The sequence below is a fragment of the Chenopodium quinoa genome, unplaced genomic scaffold (genome assembly GCF_001683475.1).
Source record: "Chenopodium quinoa cultivar QQ74 unplaced genomic scaffold, ASM168347v1, whole genome shotgun sequence".
Lineage (NCBI taxonomy): Eukaryota > Viridiplantae > Streptophyta > Magnoliopsida > Caryophyllales > Amaranthaceae > Chenopodium > Chenopodium quinoa.
Window position 1 is genome coordinate 505,636 of NW_018743381.1, and position 25,989 is coordinate 531,624.

The following is a 25,989-nucleotide window of genomic DNA, read 5'->3' on the forward strand; positions in this document are numbered from 1 at the left end:
CGGTGTAAGTTGTAAACCGGTAAATTGGTCGTTTAAAGGCAAATTAGATGGTTCCACCCACCCAATTGGACTCCCGGAGGGCATTAGGGACCATGGTAAACATTTCGGCAATTTTTATTTCCGGGCGAAAAAAAATCAAAAAAATTCAAAATAAAAGGCTAATATCCACGCTTTTTGAGAACTTTTGGAGGATTAGGGGCCCGGTGTAGAAAAATATTAATGTTTTAGGGGATACATCTCTGGGTCATATAATGCCGTTTGGAACCATATATGATCATTATATGTTGTCATAAATGCTCGTAGTAGGCTTGCGTTAATGAAATCCGTGCAAGATTTAAATCGGTAATTAAATTGGCCGTTTAAAGGCAAATTGGATGGTTCCACCAACCCAATTGGACTCCCGGAAGATATTAGGGACCATGATAAAATTTTTGGCATTTTTTTTTCCGGGCGAAAAAAGTAAAAAAAAATTCCAAAATTGAAGACTAATATCCACGCTTTTTGAGAAATTTTAGAGGTTTTGGGGCCCGGCGTCGAAAAGTCATGAAATTCTAGGGGATACATCTCGGGGTCATGTAATGCTGTTTGGAACCATATATGATCATTATTTATTGTCATAAATGTTCGTGGTAGGCTTGAGTTAATGAAATCGCTGCAAATTGTAAACCGGTAAATTGGTTGTTTAAAGGCAAATTGGATGGTTCCACCCACCCAATGGGACTCCCGGACGGTATTAGGGACCATGGTAAACATTTCGGCAATTTTTATTTCTGGGCGAAAAAAGTCAAAATTTTCAAAATTGAAGGCTAATATTCACGTTTTTTGAGAAATTTTGGAGGATTTGAATCCCGGTGTCAAAAAGTCTTGAAATTTTAGGAGATACATTTCGGGGTCATTTAATGCCGTTTGGAACCATATATGATCATTATTTGTTGTCATAAATGTTCGTGGTAGGCTTGTGTTGATGAAATCGGTGCAAGTTATTAACCGGTAAATAGGCCGTTTATAGGCAAATTGGATGGTTCCCCCACCCAATTGGACTCCTGAAGATATTAGGGACCATGGTAAACATTTCAGCAATTATTTTTTTCGGGCGAAAAAAAGTCTAAAAATTCAAAAATTAAAGGCTATTATCCACGCTTTTGAGAAATTTTGAAGGTTTCAGGGTCCGGTATCGAAAAGCCTTGATATTCTAGGGAATAAATTTCGGGGTCATATAATTTCGTTTGGAACTATATATGATTAGTATTTGTTGTCATAAATGTTTGTGGTAGGCTTGAGTTAATGAAATTGGTGCAAGTTGCCAACTGGTAAATTAGCCGTTTTAAGGCAAATTGAATGGTTCCCAACCACCCAATTGGACTATCGGGGGGTATTGGGGACCATGGTAAAAATTTGAGCAATTTATATTTTCTAGCGAAAAAAGTAAAAATTTTCCAAAATTGAAGGCTAATGTCAACGTTTTTTGAGAAATTTTTGAGGTTTCGGGGCCCGATGTCACAGAGTCTTGAGAATTTAAGGAATATATCTGGGGGGTCATATAATAATGTCATTTGGAACCATATATGATCATTATATGTTGTCATAGATGTTAGTGGAAGGCTTTAGTTAATGAAATCAGTGCCAGCTGTAAACTGGTAAATTAGCTGTTTAAAGGCAAATTGGATGGATACACCTACCCAATTGAACTCCCGGAGGGTATTAGGAACCACGGTAAAAATTTCGACAATTTTAATTCCGAGCGAAAAAAAGTTAAGAAAATTCCAAAATTAAAGGCTTATATCCACGCTTTTTGAGAAAATTTTGAGGTTGGGGACGTTGTCGAAAAAACTTGAGATTTTAGAAAATACATCTCGGAGTCATATAATGCCGTTTGGAACCATATATGATCATTATATGTATTGATAAATGTTCGTGGTAGGCTTGAGTTAATGAAATTCGTGCAAGTTGTAAGCCTGTAAATAAATTTGTCGTTTAAAGGGAAATTTGATAGTTCCATCAACCCTTGGACTCCCGGAGAGTATTAGGGACCACGGTAAACATTTCGGCAATTTTTATTTGCCGGTGAAAAAAAGTCAAAAAATTCCAAAATTGAAGACTAATATCCACGTTTTTTGAGAAATTTTAGAGGTTTTGGGGCCCGACTTTGAAAAGTCTTAAAATTTTAGGGGATACATCTCGGGGGTCATATATTGCTGTTTGGAACCATATATGATCATGATTTGTTGTCATAAATGTTCGTGGTAGGCTTGAGTTCATGAAATATGTGCAAGTTGTAAATCTGTAAATTGGTCATTTAAATGCAAATTGTATAGTTCCACCCACCCAAAGGGACTACCAGATGGTATTAGGGACCATGGTAAACATTTTGGTATTTTTTTTATTTCGGTCGAAAAAAAGTCAAAAATTTCAAAATTGAAGGCTAATATCTACATTTTTTGAGAAAATTTAGAGGATTCTGGGCCCGGTGTCGAAAAGTCTTGAAATTCTATAGGATACATTTCGGGGTCATATATTGCCGTTTGGAACCATATATGATCATTATATGTTGTCTTAAATGTTCGTGGTAAACTTGAGTTAATGAAATCGATGCACGTTGTAAACCGGTAAATTGGTCGATTAAAGGCAAATTGGATGGTTCTACCCAGCCAATTGCACTACCGGAGGGTATTAGGGACCATGGTAAACATTTTGGTAATTTTTATTTATAGGTGAAAATAAGTCAAAAAATTCTAAAATTAAAGGCTAATATCCACTCTTTTTGAGAAATTTTGGAGGTTTCGGCCTCGAAGATGAGTCAAGTAGGTACGTGAGTTGGTCAAATGTGGTACGAAATGGCCAAATCTAAGATGAGCCGTGCACAATCATTGATTGGGTTCGGGTTTTAATTGAATGAGCATCATATCATTTTAAATTTTTTGCATGAAACTGGTACAACCTTGATGACAACCTACATGGTAGTCCGCTTATTTTTTTACCAATTCACATTAAAATAAAATAGCCATTGGCATTATGTGTGGCCTTGTCCAACCCATTGATCTAGTTGATCATGTTTAAGTAAGAGTATCTTTTGACAAATGATGTGTCTCGTGCATTAGCGCAGTTACATTTTATTTATAGTGATACAAATTTTAATTACAAATTTTGTTATATCTTAAATAATAATATTGCTACATGTGACTGTGGTGGTAATAATTTATTGTTCCTCTTAAATTCGACCATGAATTTTTCAAATATATTATTATACAAAGTACTAAACAATAGCTAGTACTATTATTGAAAACATTTGTAAATATCAATTAGGTTAGATGATTATACCCAAGATTGACATGGATCAAATCTGTTTTTGTAATATACCCTTGTAGTACTCTCTACATAAAAAAATTTAGATTTCACTTAGGAATTACTTAATTTTATTTACTTAAAAAACACACCAGCTTAGCATGCACTTAAAAAAAGATATTAAGTTAAGTAAATGGTCAATCGATAATAATTTTATTATTGTCAATAAGAAAAAAGTGTTACGTTGTTAGCTTGTACAAGCAATTAAAATTTTATTGCTTAGTTCGGTCGTTTACGTTTTATAATCATTTCATGAGCCAAGAAAAAATGTTGCAAGTACACATTAAAATAGAGAAAATACATACGAATATAATGTATTCCGTATTTATAATACATTAATAAAATGGTCAAAGGTTATACTGTTTGATGACCATTATACTTATCAAAGAGCTAATAAAGCACAATAACTCACCAGTTGAAACCTAATTAAGGCTCAACTCATAATTATTATTGTATACTCAACATGTAAAACCCACAATATAATAGCATATATATGGTAAAACCATGTTGATGATGTAGCTAAAAGAGCAATTGAAACATAAAACCACATTATGTTTATTTTATTTTTATTTTATTTTATTTATTTTTTATTTTACAAAAGAACTAAGAAAAAAACTAATAATGAAAATATAGCAATTGCCTACGACAAGCACATCCAGACAACCAGTGAGTTAGTGAAACCCAAGCCCGAGGAACTTTTCGGAAAAACCACATTATGTTGTCACAATATATAGGACTTGCATGTTGCGCATCACTTGATCAATGTTATCAAGAGTTTAATTAACTCTGAGTAGTAATAATAGTCCTTTCATATTTCTCCAATGACTTAACCAACTCATTAAAATTCTTTCCATTGCCAAATCCACCACACCCACCCTTTTGATAAAACTTGCCATCTTCTCCTTGAATCATACACCCAATTCTTTGTATCACCTCAATGAATATAGTAAGCCTATCTCCAATAGGCTTTGTAAATGTTTGGATTATAACACCTTCATGGTCCTTGTCCACCTTAAGCCCTAGCGCCTCGCATTCTTGTATTTCCTCCTCCGTTAAGAAACCGCTAGCCACCGCCTTTAGTTTTTGGTAGTAATCGCCTTCTGGTGGTGGCATGAAGTCGAATAATGACGTCTTCTTCATCTCTCTTAGGGTTTTGAATATATCGTTAGTAATGAGAGCCAAGTGTTGCACTCCTGGACCGTTGTTACGTTTTATGAACGTCTCAATGGGACTTTTAATTGTCTGACCATACACTGGCTCGCTGAAGTTTAGGAAAACAGATTCGTCGTTGTTTGCTAAGAACACGGATTGGAGTCCGGATTCGGTGACTCCAACTAGGTCTTCGGCTGCAAACTCTACGAACTCGTGGAGACCGGTTATCCTCATTATGTATTCCATGACGGAGGCTAGCTCAGGCACGCTTCATGCGGCGTGGTCTAGGCTATTGAACCCGAATTCGGTTCCTGATCCATGTACTTGAGTAAATTTGGGTAGAAAGTTGTTGCAAATAGATGTATGTGCGTGGCTGACCAATCGAAGGACTACATCACCGAAGAGATGGACCTCGGCGAGGAGGGTATGACCGTCCTCTAAGAGGATGGGAGGGGAGGAAGGGCGAGCCCCGGCTGCTACACTAGTGGCGTAGGCGGACTTAGCATCGTCCACCTCAAGGGCAATAGCGCGAACTCCAAACCCATGAGTGGACATAAAAGAGGAGTGGGATTCATAGTTAAACGTAGGTATGGAGGCCGTTGGAGACGAAGATTGAGTGTAAGGAGCGGTGAAGAGGAAGCGGAGGTCACCGCTACGCAACACGTAGGAGGCGTGTACAAGGTTGCCGGTAGAATGGTCAGATTTGGCAACGGTAGGCATGCCAAGCCCCTTAGAAAAAAGGAGGCTCGTGTTGGATGCGTCACCACACCAAAACTCGATGTGGTGGAACCTTTTTACCTTAAATTTATCTGATTTCGGGTTTGATCGCACAAACTTATGAAAGCTTTGTAGTTTAAATGACTTTTCATGACTACCATCAACTTGATTTGCCATTTTTTTTTTCTTGAAAACTCTACTATATATATAAAACTCAACTCCGATCCAAATACAACTTATGATCGAGGTGATTACTTGTATTGAACAGGAATTGAATGAGGAAGTTTATTAATAGCTTAGAGCCTTTTATAGAAACTTTAGTACCCCATTTTCTAACGAATGCATGATGCATGAAGCTTACGCTATGTTGTACGTTAGCACACAATAAGAAATTAAAGATTCTTTAAAATTTTGTCATGACTTACTGAATGATGGATCTAAGTTAACTCCTTGAATCCACTTTAAAAACAAATTAAAGATCCACTTGAATTGTTTATATTACTAACAATAATCAAAGACTAATAAACCTGCAAAATTTGTAGTCATATTTTTTAATCACATCACATGCATGTGATGCATCTTGCTTGGCCATGATAAACTACCCATCTTTTGTAATTGCTTGTCTTCAATTTTCAGGAACTCGATTTGATTCGATCTGAAAAGCAAGGCATTTGAATTTCTAAATTGGGATAAAAAAAAAGTTAATAATATTATGAATTTCACATTAACACCTACAGAGTATCGATCTAAAAATGTTTTATATGATTATGCTGTATTGTTAATTTTTAATACTCTGTACATCAATAAAAATGTATAGTCAATGCAAAGTACTTTGTATATAAATATGATAATAGAAGGGTATAAATTATTTTAGAATAGAGGAAGTAAATAATACGAAAGTGTTTAGAGTTACGTATTTACCAAGATCATTATTATTTAATCCGATTCTAAAAAAGAAATTGGCCGGATTTTTTTTTCTTCATCAACACTTTTGTTATTCGTATAGGAGATGTCTATTCCAAAGTTTAAAATTTAGTTACAGTAACATAATCAAATCGACCAATAGTTTAAATACAAATTGAAGTCCAAAATATAATTTACTCAATTTGCAAGGTTAAGCGTCATGCATCACATGATAATATTTACGTATAAAAAGACTTACCTCTTGAAGTTCCAAAAGTTATTTGACCAAAGCTTTTACTTGAATTAATTAATGAACTTTACATTTAATTATTCAGTAGTGTACCAACGAATGCCGTGTCGAAGAAACTTACTACTATAAAATTATGGGATAGTTTTACAATAGCTATTATACAATATTATAAGATTTATAACCACTATAAATTTTCAATTCAAACCATACACTTTAGTTTTTAAATCTCCTCCATCCATTCATTTGGTCGACTATATATACTTTGAAAATAATAATATATACTATATAAAACCAAAAAAAAAAAAAAGTTCTCTTGCTTTCTCTTTTCAATCTGGTGAAGTGTAACCTATTCAAACGAAACATATAAGTGCACCATATAGATAAATGGATTAAAAGTTCGTGAATGAGTTTAGCACTTTATAAAGTTAAAAGATGACTACTCTGGCCTCTTATTATTATTGCAAATGATTTTACAATTGAACCACCTTAGACTTGTAAAGTGGACTCACTTTTAATGATGAATTGATGGAATGATGGGTATAATCAAATATGACATAGTCCCATCCCATATATAATACAAAGTACAATTTCTTTGATTCACACTTAAATTAGTAGGCCACCATTAAATTAAATTCGACCATATATACTTGCCCTATTATGTTTGTAGATGTCAATTCGGGTGTATTGTCTAGATTGGGTTGGATCTATTTTAAATTTGAATTATCAAACATGTTAAATTATTGTGTCCATACAAGTTGAGATTTTTGGGGATACATCTTGGGGTCATATAATGCCGTTTGGAACCATATATGATCATTATATGTTGTCATAAATGTTTGTGGCAGGCTTGAATGAATGAAATTGGTGCAAGTTGTAAATCGTTAAATTAGCTATTTAAAGGCAAATTGGATGGTTCCACCCACTTAATTAGACTACCAGAGATTATAAAGGACTATGATAAACATTTCGACAATTATTATTTTCGGGCGAAAAAAAGTCAAAAAATTCCAAAATTGAAGGCTTTTTGAGAATTTTTTGAGGTTTCGGGGTCCGGTATCGAAAAAGCTTGATATTTTAGGGAATACATCTCGGGGTCATATAATTCCATTTTGAACCATATATGATCATTATATGTTGTCATAAATGTTCGTGGTATGCATGAGTTAATGAAATCGGTGCAAGTTGTAAACCGGTAAATTCACCGTTTAAAGATAAATTGGATGGTTCCACCCACTCAATTGGACTTTTGAAGGGTATTAGGGACCATGGTAAACATTTATGCAACATTTTATTTCTGGGCGAAAAAGTCAAAAAATTCCAAAATTGAAGGCTAATGCCACGCAAAAAGTCAAAAAATTCCAAAATTGAAGGCTAATGCCACGCTTTTTGAGAAATTTTGGAGATTTCAGGCTCGATGTATGTCGAAAATGCTTAAGATTTTAGGGAATACATCTCGGGGTCATATAATGCCGTTTGGAACCATATATGATCATTATATGTTGTCATAAATGTTCGTAGTAGGCTTGAGTTAATGAAATCTATACAAGTTATAAACCGGCAAATTGTCCGTTTAAAAGCAAATTGAATGGTTTAACACACCCAATTAGACTCCCGGAGGATATTAGGGACCATGGAAAATATTTCGACAATTTTTATTTCCTGGCGAAAAAAAGTCAAAATATTCCAAAATTGAAGGCTAATATCCACGCTTTTTGAGAAATTTTGGAGGTTTCGGGGCCCGGTATTGAAAAGTTTTGAAATTATATGAGATACATTTCAGGGTCATATAATGCCATTTGGAACCAAATATGATCATTATTTGTTGTCATAAATGTTTGTGGTAGGCTTGAATTAATTAATAAAATTGGTGCAAGTTGTAAACCGTTAAATTGGTCGTTTAAAGGTAAATTGGATGGTTCTACCCACCCAGTTGGACTCCCGGAGGGTATTAGAGACTATGGTAAACTTTTCGGAATTTTTTATTTCCGGGCGAAAAAAGTCAAAAAATTCCAAAATTGAAGACATTTATCCACGTTTTTTTGAGAAATTTTAGAGGTTTCGAGACCCGGTGTCGAAAAGTCTAGAAATTCTAGGGACATATCTCGGGGTCATATAATGTTGTTTGGAACCATATATAATCATTATTTGTTGTAATAAATGTTCATGGTATGCCTGAGTTAATGAAATCGGTGCAAGTTGTAAACCGGTAAATTGGTCGTTTAAAGGCAAATTGGATGGTTTCACCCACCCAATTGGACTACCGGAGAGTATTAGGGACCACGGTAAACATTTCTGCAATTTTAATTTTTCGTGCGAAAATAAGTTAAAAAATTTCAAAATTGAAGGCTAATATCCATGCTTTTTGAGAAATTTTGGAGGTTTCGGGATTCGGTGTCGAAAAGGCTTGAGATTTTAGGGGATATATCTCGGGCTCATATAATGTCGTTTGGAATCATATAGGCTTTATTCAGGTAGATTTGAATTGATTGGATCAGTATTTGACACTTCTTACCATGTTTGTTTTAGCCCTAAGCTAGAAATTACTCTCCTTCGTATAGATATAATGATAACATGTCAACAAGTTTATTTTAAAATATATTTATTTGTAAAGCTCGATCAATAGCTATTCCTCACAGGTTTGGTTGGAAAGCCAAACCTTATTATTATTTCAACTCCAAATACAAGTTTGAAGAATGCTGCGTGCTGATTGCTTGTTATTACGTTGGACCTTAATTAAAGACACGTTTCACACGTTTAATGGTTATGAAAGACACAATGATTGATTTAGCTATTTGAATATGGTTAAACACAGATCCGATCTTCACAATAAAATTTTTGAAGTCATTGATCCGATCTCCATTGATTTTCTTATTAATACCTCATATCCACTATTATTCCCTATTAAATCTCGTGAGAATTTTTCTTATATGAGAATTTTCCTTATGTGAGAACACTTTTTATGTTCTAAATTTTTACTCGTATGTTCTAAATTTTAAATCTGATATTCTAAACTTTTTCCCTGGTGTTCTAAATTAAAATAAGATGTTCTAAATTAATACTCACATGTTCTAAACCATAAATTAGTTAAGTTAGATGTTATAAATTTCGAATGACTTATTCCGAAATTTTAACTTTTATGTTCTAAATTTTAAAACGTGCATGTGTTTTAAGATTTTTAGTTATATGTTCAAAATTCGAAAGCATATGTTCCAATTTTTACTCACATGTTCTATATTTTAAATTATATGTTCAATATTTTTACTCCCATTTTCTATATTTTATACCAAGTGTTCTAAAATTTTTATTCACATGTTCTAAATTTCATAAAGCAATTTTTTAAAATTTTTATTCACATGTTCTAATTCTTGAATTAGATGTTCTATATTATTGCTCACACACATGTTCAAAATTATTAGTCATATGTTCTAAATTATTATTCATATGTTCTAAATTTAAATTTTAGTCGCATGTTCTAAATTTTTACTCGTATGTTCTAAATTTTTACTCACGTGTTCTAAATTGTAGATCAGTTCTCATATAAGTATGAATTCTCACATATGAACCTATTCTCACCGGATCCCTCTGATGAGTGACATTTATGTCACTCTTAGGGGTAGTATTTAGGTCTTTTTCCTCTTATTTTTCTTAGGTTTTCACCTCATTGTCCTCTTATGGCTTCTTTTTGTGTTGATGAAAAGTAATGCTTATTTTGATAATCTTTATGCATTATTTTATCATCCCCATGCTCTCGTGAACTTTGGTATCTTCTGCAGGTACCGTGACGGTCCTATGCACGGTGGGAGGCCCCTTGGCCAAGCATGGAAGCCATGGACAAAGGCAAGAGGAGCAAAAGGGAAGGAGAGGAAGCAAGAAAAGTTTGACCACACCAAGGTTCGACCGGACCTTCCAGAGGTTCGGCCACACCTCCTCTTGCACTTCCTTTTCTTGCTTCCTCTCCTTCCCTTTTGCTCCTCTTGCCTTTGTCCATGGCTTCCATGCTTGGCCAAGGGGCCTCCCACCGTGCATAGGACCGTCACGGTACCTGCAGAAGATACCAAAGTTCACGAGAGCATGGGGATGATAAAATAATGCATAAAGATTATCAAAATAAGCATTACTTTTCATCAACACAAAAAGAAGCCATAAGAGGACAATGAGGTGAAAACCTAAGAAAAATAAGAGGAAAAAGACCTAAATACTACCCCTAAGAGTGACATAAATGTCACTCATCAAACTCCCCCACGCTAAGCCTTTGCTCGCCCTCGAGCAAAGCAAAGGAAAAAGAACAAGGGAGAAAGAATTAGTTATTCAAACATGCAAGGAACAAAAGAAAAACCGAAATTGCTTTTAGCAAAAGCAACAAGCCATTTAAACCCCAAGGTCGCCGATGAGGACGAGTTGTGATCTCGTGAGGGTTTCCAGAGAGCATACCCCACAACTCTTACAAAATTGCGTTCAAGACAAACCAAAAACAAGGGAAAGAGAAACAACAAATCCAACACAAATCATAGCCAAATCAAGCTTTTGGAGATAACAAACATGAATGAGTGTCAAACTTTCTGAGTAGTAGAAGTGAGCATGCAAGGGGATGCCGAAAGTTGATTGAAGGATAAGTTATGCTAAGCATAGAGAACTCAAACATGCACCACTCCCCCCGCATTCCATACAATCTTACCGCGTTCCCTCATCTAGATTCAAATCCGCCCTTGGAGATAGCATCAAGTGACTCCTCGAAGGAACCGGAACAAAGATAAAACACTGCAAAATAGGGGAACCCGACATCTCACCAAGTCATGCCTTCTCTATATGCTTGAGTTCCAGCTCCCTCCACCGATTAGTGACTCAACCAACCTAGGTCAACAGGGCATTGGAAGGGTTATAACGATGGCTAGGGGGGTAAGGGTGTGGAGGAATTTGGAAATTGGTGCTTAGCCTAACCGTGAAGCAAAGGGTGATCAAGCCTCTTTTTCAAAATCAATCATCAACCAATTTTCAAACTACGTTGCCACAATCTTGAACTATAATGCCAAACACTTTTGAGCTTTCTCTTTCCTCTTACATCATCATTCATCAACCCTTCGTTTGTCACATTCTCTTTTTTTTTTTTTTTTTTTTTTTTTTTTTTTTTTTAACATCATCATCATAAGAATATTACCAACCAAAAATCATCTCTAACTACAATAAATTCATTATCCGTGATGGTTCTCCATATGTACAAGCTACCATCCTACCACACTACCCTCCTATGTACACTTCAACCAAAAGGAACATCCTCCCCCACGCTAGTCTTTTGCACGTCTCGAGCAAAAGGAATAGGCATGAAAGTCCGGGGGGGGGGGAAATGGAGGGAGAGAACCCTCATTGGGGGTTTCTATCCTCCCGTTCCTGAGGGGGGTTCATGAAATCAAACCCCGGGCGATCCATGGATGGATGGAAAGGTTGGTTAAAGTGCTCATAGGGCCACCCTTGGGTACCCCAACCACCATCAAAAGGATTCGGGGTTGATGGACTTGCCGGATCATAGGCAAAGTCGCACCCACCCGGCCGATAAGGGTTGTATGGTGGGGTACCAACACGTTGGGATGGGTCGATAGGACCTTCCCAATAAGCATAGGTGTTGGGGGAGGGGTTGTTAGGGTCATAGGTGTCCCAATGTGGAACTGGGCCCTCTTGAGGCGGGTGGTAGGGATAGTTAACATAGGGCGTTTGAACGCCCGCTTGCACAAGACTATCATAGTTCATCCTTGCGTAGTACCCCCATTGTTCAATAGAAGCCTGATTATCAAAACGAATACCATCGAGGGTACTACGCAGGGCACTCATATCAAAAGGAGAAGAGGAAGAAGAAGAAGATGTCTCACCTCCCCCACTAGGGGGGGGGGGAAATTATGCTCCACTTGGTAGACTGGTTGAGGGTGAGGGATTGCACCGCGGGCTTGTTTTTTCCTTAATTCATCGGGGATGAATTTTCGCGCAATCTTCCACCTTAGCGGGTTGGAAGGGTCTACCGAAGTGTGAGGAGGATCCGGGAGGACACACCATTCTTCTCCATTATCTACCAAGAGGATAAATTTGCGATTCTGGGTGGAGTAGTTGATGAAGCGTTGGTTGCGGAGAGCAACAATAGAAAGAGCATAAGGAGGGTAGCCGACGGCCTCTTCTTCTTTGTTTTGGAGCACATGGGGGAGCAAATCAATTTGGTCCTTGTAAGCTCCACCATTCAAAGAAAGGGCAATGAGGGTGATCATGCCCCCCATGTGTATCTCATCACCAAGCCGCCCATCTCGAGTGTCCAACAATCTCGAGATAAAAGTGGTGGAGCATTTGAACTTTAAACGCTGAGGATTGTCGGCCAAGAAAAGGCAAGCTACCTCATCTTTCACCATAGAGCCGAGGTTTGCCTTGAAGAATACGGCATACTGAAGGAGCCGGGCAAAGTATCTCAAAGCAATATGGATGATGTTGTTGACCTTTGCGGTGTTAGTGCGAAAGATGGGCTTGGTGGAGATGCTCTGCCACCATTCTTGTTCATTATAGGGAATGCGACACATTGAGGTCATATCGGAAGGCCGATGCATCCCGGTTGCTTGCCAATGGAAGATCTCATTGAGCTCACTCTCGGATAGGGAATGGTCTTCGTTGAACATACGAAAGTGAAGAATAATTTGAGATTCATTTCCTTCATCATCTTCTTCAATGACTTCCTTGCGGAGGGAAGCAAGGAACTCCAATGTGACGCGCTCATAGGTGTGAGCGTGGAGGTCAATGAACTCGCCCCAACCAAAGTTTTGTGCGAGCCGGACTACTTCATCCATGATGCCAAGCTTTCTTAAGGTGTTCCCGCAGAAGAACCTTGTAGATCGAATGGGACGGTCTATGAGGGTTTTATAGACATCCCAAAAGTGTTTGTTTGGAGCGATGATGCCATGATCATAGATGCCGGGTGGAGGAGGAAAATTTGACGATGAAGATTCACTTCCATGTCAAATTAGGCATATCATACTATCAAGCTCCTTAGTCAAGGGTAGCTAAACCTATCATGAGGAACTAACAAGCAATCTCATATAATCAATTTAATTGCAATTCAAACATCAATGCTTCTCCCACATTTGCATAGTTAACCCAAAAGGTCGAGCTTCACCCAACCCCTAGCAAGAAGACTACTCACAACTCATGTTTATCAACATGCAATCAAGAATTAGGGTTCTAAATACTTCAATAATTGGGGAAAAGTGGTTAACAATTGAAATAACTATCATCCAATAACAAATTACCAAGAACTAGGAAGATTTAAATAACATGCAAATACCAAATAAAATCTGAAATTAAAAGGAAGAAGGTTGGAGAAATTACTAATTGAAGCTTCAAATGTTGAATACAAATTGCCAAACTTTGAGAATAATTCTTGAATTTCACTAATACAATGATTTGATTTGATGAAAACTAAGCTAAATTAATCCTAAGGAATGTTTCAAACTAAGGGAGGTTTCTGAAAACTAGGCTACTGTCCTGCTTCTCCCGTCCTTTTAAACGATCACAAAAGGACCTTAAATAGTCCGTACAAAATTGGCTGAGATCGGGAAAAGGTCCGACCGAACTCTGGGTAAGTTCGGTCGGACTCAGGGTAGGTTCGGTCGAACCCTGTGTAGGTTCGGTCGAACCTCCCTGATCCTTGTTTGGTCGAACTTTTGAGGTTCGACCTCTCCTGCAAAATTGCTGAAAACAGGTTTGACACTGCCTTCACTGCACCCTGGAGGTTCGGTCGAACTTTTGAAAAGTTTGACCACACCAAGGTTCGACCGGACCTTCCAGAAGTTCGGCCACACCTCCTCTTGCACTTCCTTTTCTTGCTTCCTCTCCTTCCCTTTTGCTCCTCTTGCCTTTGTCCATGGCTTCCATGCTTGGCCAAGGGGCCTCCCACCGTGCATAGGACCGTCACGGTACCTGCAGAAGATACCAAAGTTCACGAGAGCATGGGGATGATAAAATAATGCATAAAGATTATCAAATTAAGCATTACTTTTCATCAACACAAAAAGAAGCCATAAGAGGACAATGAGGTGAAAACCTAAGAAAAATAAGAGGAAAAAGACCTAAATACTACCCCTAAGAGTGACATAAATGTCACTCATCACCCTCCCCTATATATATATATATTATTCACTTTTTTGCATGAACCAACAATAATTATAACTGTTTGTGTTCCATGAATCTTTTTTATAAATCTTGTATGTACGATTGTAGTATTTTATTTTTGTACCCTTAGACCAAGGCTGGAAATTAGCTGAGAAGTAATTATATTCTATTTTTATTTTCTCTGTTTGGTTCCCTTTCATTGATTTTATTCTTTTTATTTATTCTTTTTATTTATAAATACTAATAAAAGTTTATTGTTACTAACTTTGCTAAAATAATTTGACACACTTCTAGTTGGCGCTCTTGTTAGATTTATAATCTAGTCAAATTTCTTCTCCTTACATTGAGTTGTAATAGTAAAACAATTAAAATAAAAGCAAATTATATATCATTGGCAACAAAATTTTTACGCCAAAAATTGTTGGTGCATGGTAAGACTTTTATTACTCCGTAAGGTAGGATAGGATTGCATTATTACAGTTCACGATGACAACAAAATTGACGGGGCGCAAATATTGTGTTTGATTTTCACCACTTTTGGTATAGGACAGATATTTTTAGTTCCTACCACCTATCCAATTTAATGATCACGATTAAAAATAAACCTCATCATTTTAACCATTAATCTAAATTAGAACAACACATTAAAACTTTCAAACTACTACCTTAGCTTTCTAAACCGTTGAACATAATAAAAAAAATATATAATTTTTTTTTTTTGTTGATACCTTAAATATCTCACCAACTTTTCCTAATTAAATTGCTTGAAAAGTAACCTAATAAACTTTTATCACCTTTAATAATAATGCAACCAATATTCATCTTATCAATTTTGTCCCTCTTATTTGCTTTCATCTATCAAGTTCAATGTAGATCTTTATCCGAAACAATATCTCCAAGTTCACCACCAACATCATTAGAAACAACCGCCTTTGTTATCCCTCCATCACCGTCACCATCCATTGCCGCGGCCCCTTATAATGATCCCTCGTACGTTCTCTCACCAAGTTCCGCCCCAATCGCCATGCAAGACGCCGATGGGGATCCAATTGATCTCCCCATCACCTTCAACCCCTTTGACCTCAACCATGATCAACAAGAAGAATCATTAACCACCACCAACACGGCGGCTAATAACCCGGACGTAAAGAAAACTTGTGATGCCACGGATAATCCTGACCTTTGCATTTCCTCCTTAAAGCCATTCCTAATGCATAATAACATAATGGTGTTAAAAAAACGGACACGTTCTCTTTACTTGGGATGCAAGTTAAAGCGACGCAACAAGCCACGCAACTTGCCCTAGCCTTGAGTACTAAAAAATTAGGGCAAACCGATAATGATATGGATGTCCTTAGAGATTGCAAGGAGATGTACGATAATGCTTTGGATAATTTAGATAAGGTTGTAAAAGCACTTGAATCCAAAGATATTGGTACTATTAATAGTATGTTAAGCGCCACGATTTCGGATTTTGGTACGTGTGATGATGGTGTACAAGAAAGTGGTGGTACGTCTCCCTTGGTTGGTTATGGAAATAAATTGACTGAATTGGTTAGTAATTGTCTTGCCACAGTTTCTCTTATTAAGGATAATGGTGCGACGACATGATATTGAACACCATCTGGTTCCTCTTCGGTTTCTTTTAATTATCGGAATAATTTTTACTCTCAATACGACATTAAATTTAAGGATGAAGAAAATTATACGGGGTGTTTGGAATTTTTTTTTCCTAAATGAGATGTTGTGTTTGAAGATGAGAATTGAAGGAAAGAATTGGGGAGAATCCTGTTTCAAATTATGTCCCCTGTATTTTATACTCGGTCTAATCAATGATTGAAGTATAATTTTAGTAAGGTAAAGATTCATAGTGTCAATTTTTTCTTTGTTATATGTATTTCTATAAGGGTTACAACATAGGCCTAATACAAAAGGCCATTGATATCTCCGGCTTCTATCTAGTCATCCTAGCAACTTGATTAGCTTCACGCACTTGGTCCTGCGACCCTTGCCTTAATGATAGCCTACCTAGCTGCTAGAGGAGTTCCCTAAATTCATCATATATGCATTACTGAGCTCATCCCACACTTTAGAGCAAAGAGTGACACGCACCTTGAATAGCAAATCAAAGTGCAAGCAATAACCGTAGTAATGAGTAAAAGTTCCAAGTGTAATAATGCATGTCTAGCCAAAATGATGGACAAAGGTAAAATTAGAGGCTAAGGGCCTGTTCTCTTACGTTGAAATTCAATTCAATTCAATTCAGTTCAGTTCAGTTCAGCTCCTAATTTCCTTCTCTTATAAAATATTCATTTCAGTTCAGTTCAGTTCAGTTCAGTTCAGTTCAGCTGAGTTCGGTAAATGAGAACAGGCCCTAAGTATAGTAAAGAGAAAATAAAATTAGGGATAAAAGCATGAAACTAATAATAACGTAGGGCTCATTATTATTGAAGTAGTAAATAGATATAACATAGATGTGCATGCATGGTACGTAGCTAGTTAGCTAGCTAGGAAAGAAACTAACTAACAAATAATTAAAGCACGTACATACATGCATGCATGTTAATTATGATGAGTGAGCCATGCATACTAATTACGAACGAAAGTACGTAGAATTACATAGTTCCAAAATTAGCACCAACAGATGCGAAGTTTTTGCCAGGGAGGATGTTAGCACTGCAGGTGGTCTTGGTAATTGGTTCCATGAAGCTCGAGAAAGTGGATGATACGTCGAGAGAAGCTTCGATTTGGTTCCAATTAATATTCTGGAAATCAGTGGCATCGCCACATTTGACGTAAACCTTGTTAGGATTGTTGGTGGTGGGAAATTTGGGAGCAGACCAAGCCAATAGCCATGCACAACTTTTAGCAGTACTGTTGTTGCCCAAGTACACTACGGCTCCCTTGGATCCATCGTTATCTGTCGCCGAATGAGTAAAGCTGTCGCCTTTGCTGACATCAATGACCGAAGGATATTCACCAGTCATCACTTCCCCATGCCAATCCTGATTCATTGAAAAATTAACCCTTCCAGGGGTGGAGTTCATCATCGAGACGACTGCACTGTTTTGTTGTTGACTATTGGCCGCTGCACCATTGTTCTGTTTCATCCCAATGTTTTTCGCCACCTCTACCATCTTCTCCACAATCTCTTTGTCTTGTGCATTCATCACAACTGTTTCTTGTGCTGAGGCCATTTTTTTCCTTCAGTACCTATAACAAATTTTAACTGCAAATTAGTAATTCAGTTTAACCCGATATATATATATATATATATATAGATGACTTGCTTTAATATATTTGATAACAAATATAAATGCATACTATATATATGAAGACTCTTCTATGTATATGATATACATGACATTACCTTGATCGGAAGTTCGGATGTTGGTTATTTGTATGCTAGAGATCAGAAGCTTGTGTGTTGCACTGCGCCAATTACCTACCCATCCTTTGCATATTTATACACAAATCCTTACCTTATACATACTTGTTGTACTCCTATTAGCTTCTTCATAACCGTAGTGTATTGAATTCGATCTCTACTTTAGAAATTCACGCACTATTTTTGCATATATTCTCCACTTTAAATTGTCTACCTAGCCTTATTATTTACTTTTGCATATATTCTCTCTTATCATTAATGTGATGATAGATAGGTATATTGTTATCATCTCATTTAGTCCCATATGAATATCAATACTTGTAACTTTGGAAGGTCCACATTTTTTCAAACCAATGCAAGGATATAACTTATATGAGGGATGGGCGGAGAAATTGAGCTGAGGGATATAGCTGGTTAGAGCTTTTCTTCCAGTTTCAAATGATCCTAAGATCGATATTGACATATATATGTAAATGTTATGGCTAAATTTCATGTGGATCTTATGTTTTGTTATGAGATTGTTTCATTATTGGTTCAAAATAATATGGGGTTGTTAAAGTTATAAAGTACAAAATTTTCAAATAAAATCATATGAATCAAATAAACATCCTCCTTACGACTAAAAGATATGTTAGATAAAAACCTTTTAATAAGACTGCATTTTCTAGCTAGGGATATAAGAGTGGGATTTTCCATAATGTAAATATCGATATTAAAAGTAATTTAACATTACAATTGAAGTTGTTTAAAAAAAATTACAATTAAAGCGGCATAATCTAGTTCTTCATTACCGAATAAGAATTTTAAGAGAAGTAGTCAAAATAATGACACAATGTTATTCCTTTGTTTTGTGTATGATATTGTTTACCTCAAATTGAAATGATGATGTTAATTACTACTTACTGATAAAGTGATTATGAGTTGATGACATGCATTTCGTATTTTAAGAGAATAATAGCACTGCAATTTTCATTTTGTTTTGTCTACGAGAAGACAGGTACAATGAACATGTTTAAGCTAGACATGTAAAATTTGGTAAAACAGGACTAAACTTATTAGGGCCGTGATTAATAGCAATTGTAGCTTAAATTGGTCCATAGTTTTTGTGTATGTTATTAATCAAATAATGAAATAATCACCCAACCTTCCAGCAGTATATTAACTCTGTAGAGTTCTAGCTGAAATCTAATCTTTAGTAGTCCTCATCACCAAGTGTTCGAATCGAAGGTATCATGATCTTACTCTGGAGTCAATGAATGATGCTAACATTGTAAAGAATGCAAAATTCGAATAATACGTTACTAAAAATCTCGGATTAGTTACTGTAATAGTTGCAATTGCAAAATTTACAGGAAGAATTATTGAAGAAGATTGATTTTGATTTAATATATGTATGATCCTTAAATCATGGATATAAATTTATCAAAACTGAATATAATGGCCTGTTTTTCTCTTTAAAGTTGTGAATTAAGTTCTAATCCGAGATGTTTTTCTCTTTAAAATGTGGTGAGAATGATATGATTAGTATTCTTATTTTTCATGCTTAGGTTTTATCTTGTTTGAAATGAGTTGAATGAGTCTATTGACTTTGTGGCTATGATGCGAGCGTGTAGTATCATCAAAAATTGGGAGGAAGTGAGATGTGGATACTATGTCGTGTACTATATGTTTGAAACAGTTCAACATCACCGTAGTAATGAGGATCTTGTTAGTATGTGTTGTCAGATCTTTCACTACTAATTCATCAATTTATTTTAAATTGGCTACACTCTTGAATTGATTAGTTTTTGTTTTTGTGTCGTGTTAACAGGATTTTTGAAGAACAATACCTTATAATGGGGAGGAGATAAATGAGGTTCGAGATATTTAGTCAAACTATTTCATGATCAATGTTGAAATTTAGATTTAAACTTAGCTAAATCCATTTGTTTGTTAGACTTTTTTTTGTTTTAGTTCTTAGGCTTGAAATGAATGTATTTGGGGTACCAACATTTTGGGTTGGTCTTTGTTCTTGTGTTGGTTGATGATATCAATAATTTTGAGTTGTAAAATTTTGAGACTCTGCTGAAATTTACATTTAAATTCAATAATATTGCATTTTAATTTCAATTATTAGCGTTAGCATATTACTTTATACCACTAGCAAGGAAAACAGGTACTACAAACATATACAAGGCAATTATTATAATTTAAAAAAAAAAATTCACCTCATTTGCGTCACTCATTAAACAAACAAGTGATGCAAATACAACAATTTTGTATTGTCTACTCAGTCATTTGCGTCACTCCTATATAAATAAGTGACGCAAATAACAAATAAGAAGTTTATCAGAAGAGTCATTTGCGTCGCTCTTAATAAAGGAGTGACGCAAATAATAAAAAAGAAGTTTATCAGAAGAGTTATTTGCGTCGCTCCTTTATAAAGAAGTGACGCAAATAAGAGTCATTTGCGTCGCACTTTTATAAAGGAGTGACGCAAATAACAAAAAACAAGTTTATTAGAAGAGTTATTTGCGTCGCTCCTTTATAAAGGAGCGACGCAAATGACTCTTATTTGCGTCGCGCCTAGGAGCGACGCATATGACTTTTAAGTCATTTAAGTCGCGAGCAGTTGCGTCGCTCATAGAAGCGACGCAAATACACTATAAATGAGCGACGCAAATAAGCCTTTTTCTACTAGTGATTTAATGACGTTTGGAACCATAGATAACCATTATATGTTTTCATAAATGTCCGTGATAGGCTTGAGTTCAAGAAATCGGTGAATGTTTAGAACAGGCTAATTGAGCGTTTTAAGACAAATTAGATGGTTCCACCCACCCAATTGGACTCCTGGAGGGTATTGGGGACTATGGTAAACTTCTCGACAATTTTTATTTCCAAGAAAATAAAGGTCAAAAAATTTCAAAATTATTGAAGGTTATTATCCACGCATTTTAAGGAATTTTTGACGTTACGGGGTCCAGTGGCGAAAAGTCTTGAGACCCTAAAGGATACAGTTTAGGTTAATATAATGACGTTTGGAGCCATATATAACCATTAGATTTTGTTATAAATGTCCGTGGTAGGCTTGAGTTTACGAAATCGGTGCAAGTTTCGAATAGACAAATTGAGTGTTATAAGGCAAATTAGATGGTTCCACCCACCCAATTTGACTTCCGTAGGGTATTATGTACCATGGTAAACATCTCGGAAATTTTTCTTTATGGGAAAAAAAAAGGTCAAAAAATTCCAAAATTGAAGGCTATTATCCATGTTTTTTGAGGAATTTTTGACGTTACGGGTTCTGGTGGAGAAAAATCTTGAGACCCTAGGGGATGCATTTTAGGGTCATATAATGACGTTTGGAATCATATATGTCCATTATATGTAGTCATAAATGTCCGTTGTAGGCTTGAGTTCACGAATTCGGTGCAAATTTTAAACAGGCAAATTGAGTGTTTTTAGGCAAATTAGATGGTTTCACCCACTCAATTGGACTCCTGGAGGGTATTAGGTATCATGGTAAACATCTCGAAAAATTTTATTTTCGGGCAAAAAATGGTCAAAATATTTCAAAATTGAAGACTATTATCCACGCTTTTTGAGGAATTTTTGACGTTATGTGGTCCAGTGGAGAAAAGTCTTGAAACCATAAAGGATACATTTTAGGGTCATTTAATGACGTTTGGAACCATAGATAACCATTATATGTTTTCATAAATGTCCGCGATAGGCTTGAGTTCACGAAATCGGTGAGTGTTTAAAACAGGCTAATTGAGCGTTTTAAGGAAAATTAGAAGGTTCCACCCACCCAATTGGACTCCTGGAGGGTATTGGGGACTATGGTAAATTTATCGGCAATTTTTATATCCGAGCAAATAAAGGTCAAGCATTTACAAAATTGAAGGCTATTATCCACGCATTTTAAGTAATTTTTGACGTTACGGGGTTCGGTGGAGAAAAGTCTTGAGACCCTAAAGGATATTTTTTAGGGTAATATAATGACGTTTGGATCCATATATAACCATTATATGTTGTTAAAAATTTTTGTGGTAGACTTGAGTTTACGAAATAGGTGCAAGTTTCGAATGGACAAATTGAGTGTTATAAGGCAAATTAGATGGTTTCATGATAACTTGCTATTTGATATGATTTTAGGGTGTTTTGAACCTAGTTTACTTGATAAAATTTGCGTTTTGGTTCATTTTTACTGTATTATTATGCAATTTTTGTGTATCCTATGCTTCACGGGTTGTTGGTGTTTTTGTTGAGATTATAGGTTCAAAAAAACGACCAAATGGAGCCCATGGATACAAAGCCGAGGTTAGAAGCAAGAAGATGGTTAAAAGAAGCCAAGGAAAGGAGCAATATAGAAGAAAAGATGGAAAAAAGAGCTTAAAAGACCCTGCACGGCCGTGCCAGACCTTGCACGTCCGTGCAGGAGGTTCCAGAAAGTTTCAACAAGCTGCCAAGGCCTGCACGGCCGTGCTTAATTTTGTACATTATGGAAAATCCCACTCTTATATTCCTAGCTAGAAAATGCAGTCTTATTAAAAGGTTTTTATCTAACATATCTTTTAGTCGTAAGGAGGATGTTTATTTGATTCATATGATTTTATTTGAAAATTTTGTACTTTATAACTTTAACAACCCCATATTATTTTGAACCAATAATGAAACAATCTCATAACAAAACATAAGATCCACATGAAATTTAGCCATAACATTTACATATATATGTCAATATCGATCTTAGGATCATTTGAAACTGGAAGAAAAGCTCTAACCAGCTATATCCCTCAGCTCAATTTCTCCGCCCATCCCTCATATAAGTTATATCCTTGCATTGGTTTGAAAAAATGTGGACCTTCCAAAGTTACAAGTATTGATATTCATATGGGACCAAATGAGATGATAACAATATACCTATCTATCATCACATTAATGATAAGAGAGAATATATGCAAAAGTAAATAATAAGGCTAGGTAGACAATTTAAAGTGGAGAATATATGCAAAAATAGTGCGTGAATTTCTAAAGTAGAGATCGAATTCAATACACTACGGTTATGAAGAAGCTAATAGGAGTACAACAAGTATGTATAAGGTAAGGATTTGTGTATAAATATGCAAAGGATGGGTAGGTAATTGGCGCAGTGCAACACACAAGCTTCTGATCTCTAGCATACAAATAACCAACATCCGAACTTCCGATCAAGGTAATGTCATGTATATCATATACATAGAAGAGTCTTCATATATATAGTATGCATTTATATTTGTTATCAAATATATTAAAGCAAGTCATCTATATATATATATATCGGGTTAAACTGAATTACTAATTTGCAGTTAAAATTTGTTATAGGTACTGAAGGAAAAAAATGGCCTCAGCACAAGAAACAGTTGTGATGAATGCACAAGACAAAGAGATTGTGGAGAAGATGGTAGAGGTGGCGAAAAACATTGGGATGAAACAGAACAATGGTGCAGCGGCCAATAGTCAACAACAAAACAGTGCAGTCGTCTCGATGATGAACTCCACCCCTGGAAGGGTTAATTTTTCAATGAATCAGGATTGGCATGGGGAAGTGATGACTGGTGAATATCCTTCGGTCATTGATGTCAGCAAAGGCGACAGCTTTACTCATTCGGCGACAGATAACGATGGATCCAAGGGAGCCGTAGTGTACTTGGGCAACAACAGTACTGCTAAAAGTTGTGCATGGCTATTGGCTTGGTCTGCTCCCAAATTTCCCACCACCAACAATCCTAACAAGGTTTACGTCAAATGTGGCGATGCCACTGATTTCCAGAATATTAATTGGAACCAAATCGAAGCTTCTCTCGACGTATCATCCACTTTCTCGAGCTTCATGGAACCAATTACCAAGACCACCTGCAGTGCTAACATCCTCCCTGGCAAAAACTTCGCATCTGTTGGTGCTAATTTTGGAACTATGTAATTCTACGTACTTTCGTTCGTAATTAGTATGCATGGCTCACTCATCATAATTAACATGCATGCATGTATGTACGTGCTTTAATTATTTGTTAGTTAGTTTCTTTCCTAGCTAGCTAACTAGCTACGTACCATGCATGCACATCTATGTTATATCTATTTACTACTTCAATAATAATGAGCCCTACGTTATTATTAGTTTCATGCTTTTATCCCTAATTTTATTTTCTCTTTACTATACTTAGGGCCTGTTCTCATTTACCGAACTCAGCTGAACTGAACTGAACTGAACTGAACTGAACTGAAATGAATATTTTATAAGAGAAGGAAATTAGGAGCTGAACTGAACTGAACTGAATTGAATTGAATTGAATTTCAACGTAAGAGAACAGACCCTTAGCCTCTAATTTTACCTTTGTCCATCATTTTGGCTAGACATGCATTATTACACTTGGAACTTTTACTCATTACTACGGTTATTGCTTGCACTTTGATTTTCTATTCAAGGTGCGTGTCACTCTTTGCTCTAAAGTGTGGGATGAGCTCAGTAATGCATATATGATGAATTTAGAGAACTCCTCTAGCAGCTAGGTAGGCTATCATTAAGGCAAGGGTCGCAGGACCAAGTGCGTGAAGCTAATCAAGTTGCTAGGATGACTAGATAGAAGCCGGAGATATCAATGGCCTTTTGTATTAGGCCTATGTTGTAACCCTTATAGAAATACATATAACAAAGAAAAAATTGACACTATGAATCTTTACCTTACTAAAATTATACTTCAATCATTGATTAGACCGAGTATAAAATACAGGGGACATAATTTGAAACAGGATTCTCCCCAATTCTTTCCTTCAATTCTCATCTTCAAACACAACATCTCATTTAGGAAAAAAAAATTCCAAACACCCCGTATAATTTTCTTCATCCTTAAATTTAATGTCGTATTGAGAGTAAAAATTATTCCGATAATTAAAAGAAACCGAAGAGGAACCAGATGGTGTTCAATATCATGTCGTCGCACCATTATCCTTAATAAGAGAAACTGTGGCAAGACAATTACTAACCAATTCAGTCAATTTATTTCCATAACCAACCAAGGGAGACGTACCACCACTTTCTTGTACACCATCATCACACGTACCAAAATCCGAAATCGTGGCGCTTAACATACTATTAATAGTACCAATATCTTTGGATTCAAGTGCTTTTACAACCTTATCTAAATTATCCAAAGCATTATCGTACATCTCCTTGCAATCTCTAAGGACATCCATATCATTATCGGTTTGCCCTAATTTTTTAGTACTCAAGGCTAGGGCAAGTTGCGTGGCTTGTTGCGTCGCTTTAACTTGCATCCCAAGTAAAGAGAACGTGTCCGTTTTTTTAACACCATTATGTTATTATGCATTAGGAATGGCTTTAAGGAGGAAATGCAAAGGTCAGGATTATCCGTGGCATCACAAGTTTTCTTTACGTCCGGGTTATTAGCCGCCGTGTTGGTGGTGGTTAATGATTCTTCTTGTTGATCATGGTTGAGGTCAAAGGGGTTGAAGGTGATGGGGAGATCAATTGGATCCCCATCGGCGTCTTGCATGGCGATTGGGGCGGAACTTGGTGAGAGAACGTACGAGGGATCATTATAAGGGGCCGCGGCAATGGATGGTGACGGTGATGGAGGGATAACAAAGGCGGTTGTTTCTAATGATGTTGGTGGTGAACTTGGAGATATTGTTTCGGATAAAGATCTACATTGAACTTGATAGATGAAAGCAAATAAGAGGGACAAAATTGATAAGATGAATATTGGTTGCATTATTATTAAAGGTGATAAAAGTTTATTAGGTTACTTTTCAAGCAATTTAATTAGGAAAAGTTGGTGAGATATTTAAGGTATCAACAAAAAAAAAAAATTATATATTTTTTTTATTATGTTCAACGGTTTAGAAAGCTAAGGTAGTAGTTTGAAAGTTTTAATGTGTTGTTCTAATTTAGATTAATGGTTAAAATGATGAGGTTTATTTTTAATCGTGATCATTAAATTGGATAGGTGGTAGGAACTAAAAATATCTGTCCTATACCAAAAGTGGTGAAAATCAAACACAATATTTGCGCCCCGTCAATTTTGTTGTCATCGTGAACTGTAATAATGCAATCCTA

The 25,989-nt window shown here is 36.1% G+C and overlaps 2 protein-coding genes, 1 long non-coding RNA gene and 1 pseudogene across 3 annotated transcripts; 2 read left to right on the forward strand and 2 right to left on the reverse strand.

Moving 5' to 3' along the window:
* Positions 1-3,873: 3,873 nt before the first annotated feature.
* Positions 3,874-5,521, reverse strand: LOC110738202 (annotated as a pseudogene).
* Positions 5,522-16,915: 11,394 nt separating this feature from the next.
* Positions 16,916-18,025, reverse strand: LOC110738242 (jasmonate-induced protein homolog). The gene is made up of 2 exons (XM_021918618.1): positions 17,871-18,025; positions 16,916-17,713 (listed from the first exon to the last, which is right to left on the reverse strand). Exon 2 carries the CDS (start codon positions 17,695-17,697, stop codon positions 17,116-17,118), a length of 582 nt encoding a protein of 193 aa, XP_021774310.1. The 5' UTR covers positions 17,698-17,713; positions 17,871-18,025; the 3' UTR covers positions 16,916-17,115.
* Positions 18,026-18,928: 903 nt separating this feature from the next.
* LOC110738203 lies at positions 18,929-19,975 on the forward strand. Its single transcript, XR_002514575.1, has 2 exons — positions 18,929-19,599; positions 19,699-19,975. It is a non-coding gene; the product is annotated as an uncharacterized LOC110738203 (long non-coding RNA).
* Positions 19,976-22,930: 2,955 nt separating this feature from the next.
* Positions 22,931-24,035, forward strand: LOC110738243 (jasmonate-induced protein homolog). The gene is made up of 2 exons (XM_021918619.1): positions 22,931-23,088; positions 23,238-24,035. Exon 2 carries the CDS (start codon positions 23,254-23,256, stop codon positions 23,833-23,835), a length of 582 nt encoding a protein of 193 aa, XP_021774311.1. The 5' UTR covers positions 22,931-23,088; positions 23,238-23,253; the 3' UTR covers positions 23,836-24,035.
* Positions 24,036-25,989: the final 1,954 nt, after the last annotated feature.

What these genes read in the sequence shown, in the direction of transcription:
- LOC110738242 (XM_021918618.1), bottom strand. Translation starts at nt 17,697, where the DNA reads ATGGCCTCAGCACAAGAAACAGTTGTGATGAATGCACAAGACAAAGAG.
- LOC110738243 (XM_021918619.1), top strand. Translation starts at nt 23,254, where the DNA reads ATGGCCTCAGCACAAGAAACAGTTGTGATGAATGCACAAGACAAAGAG.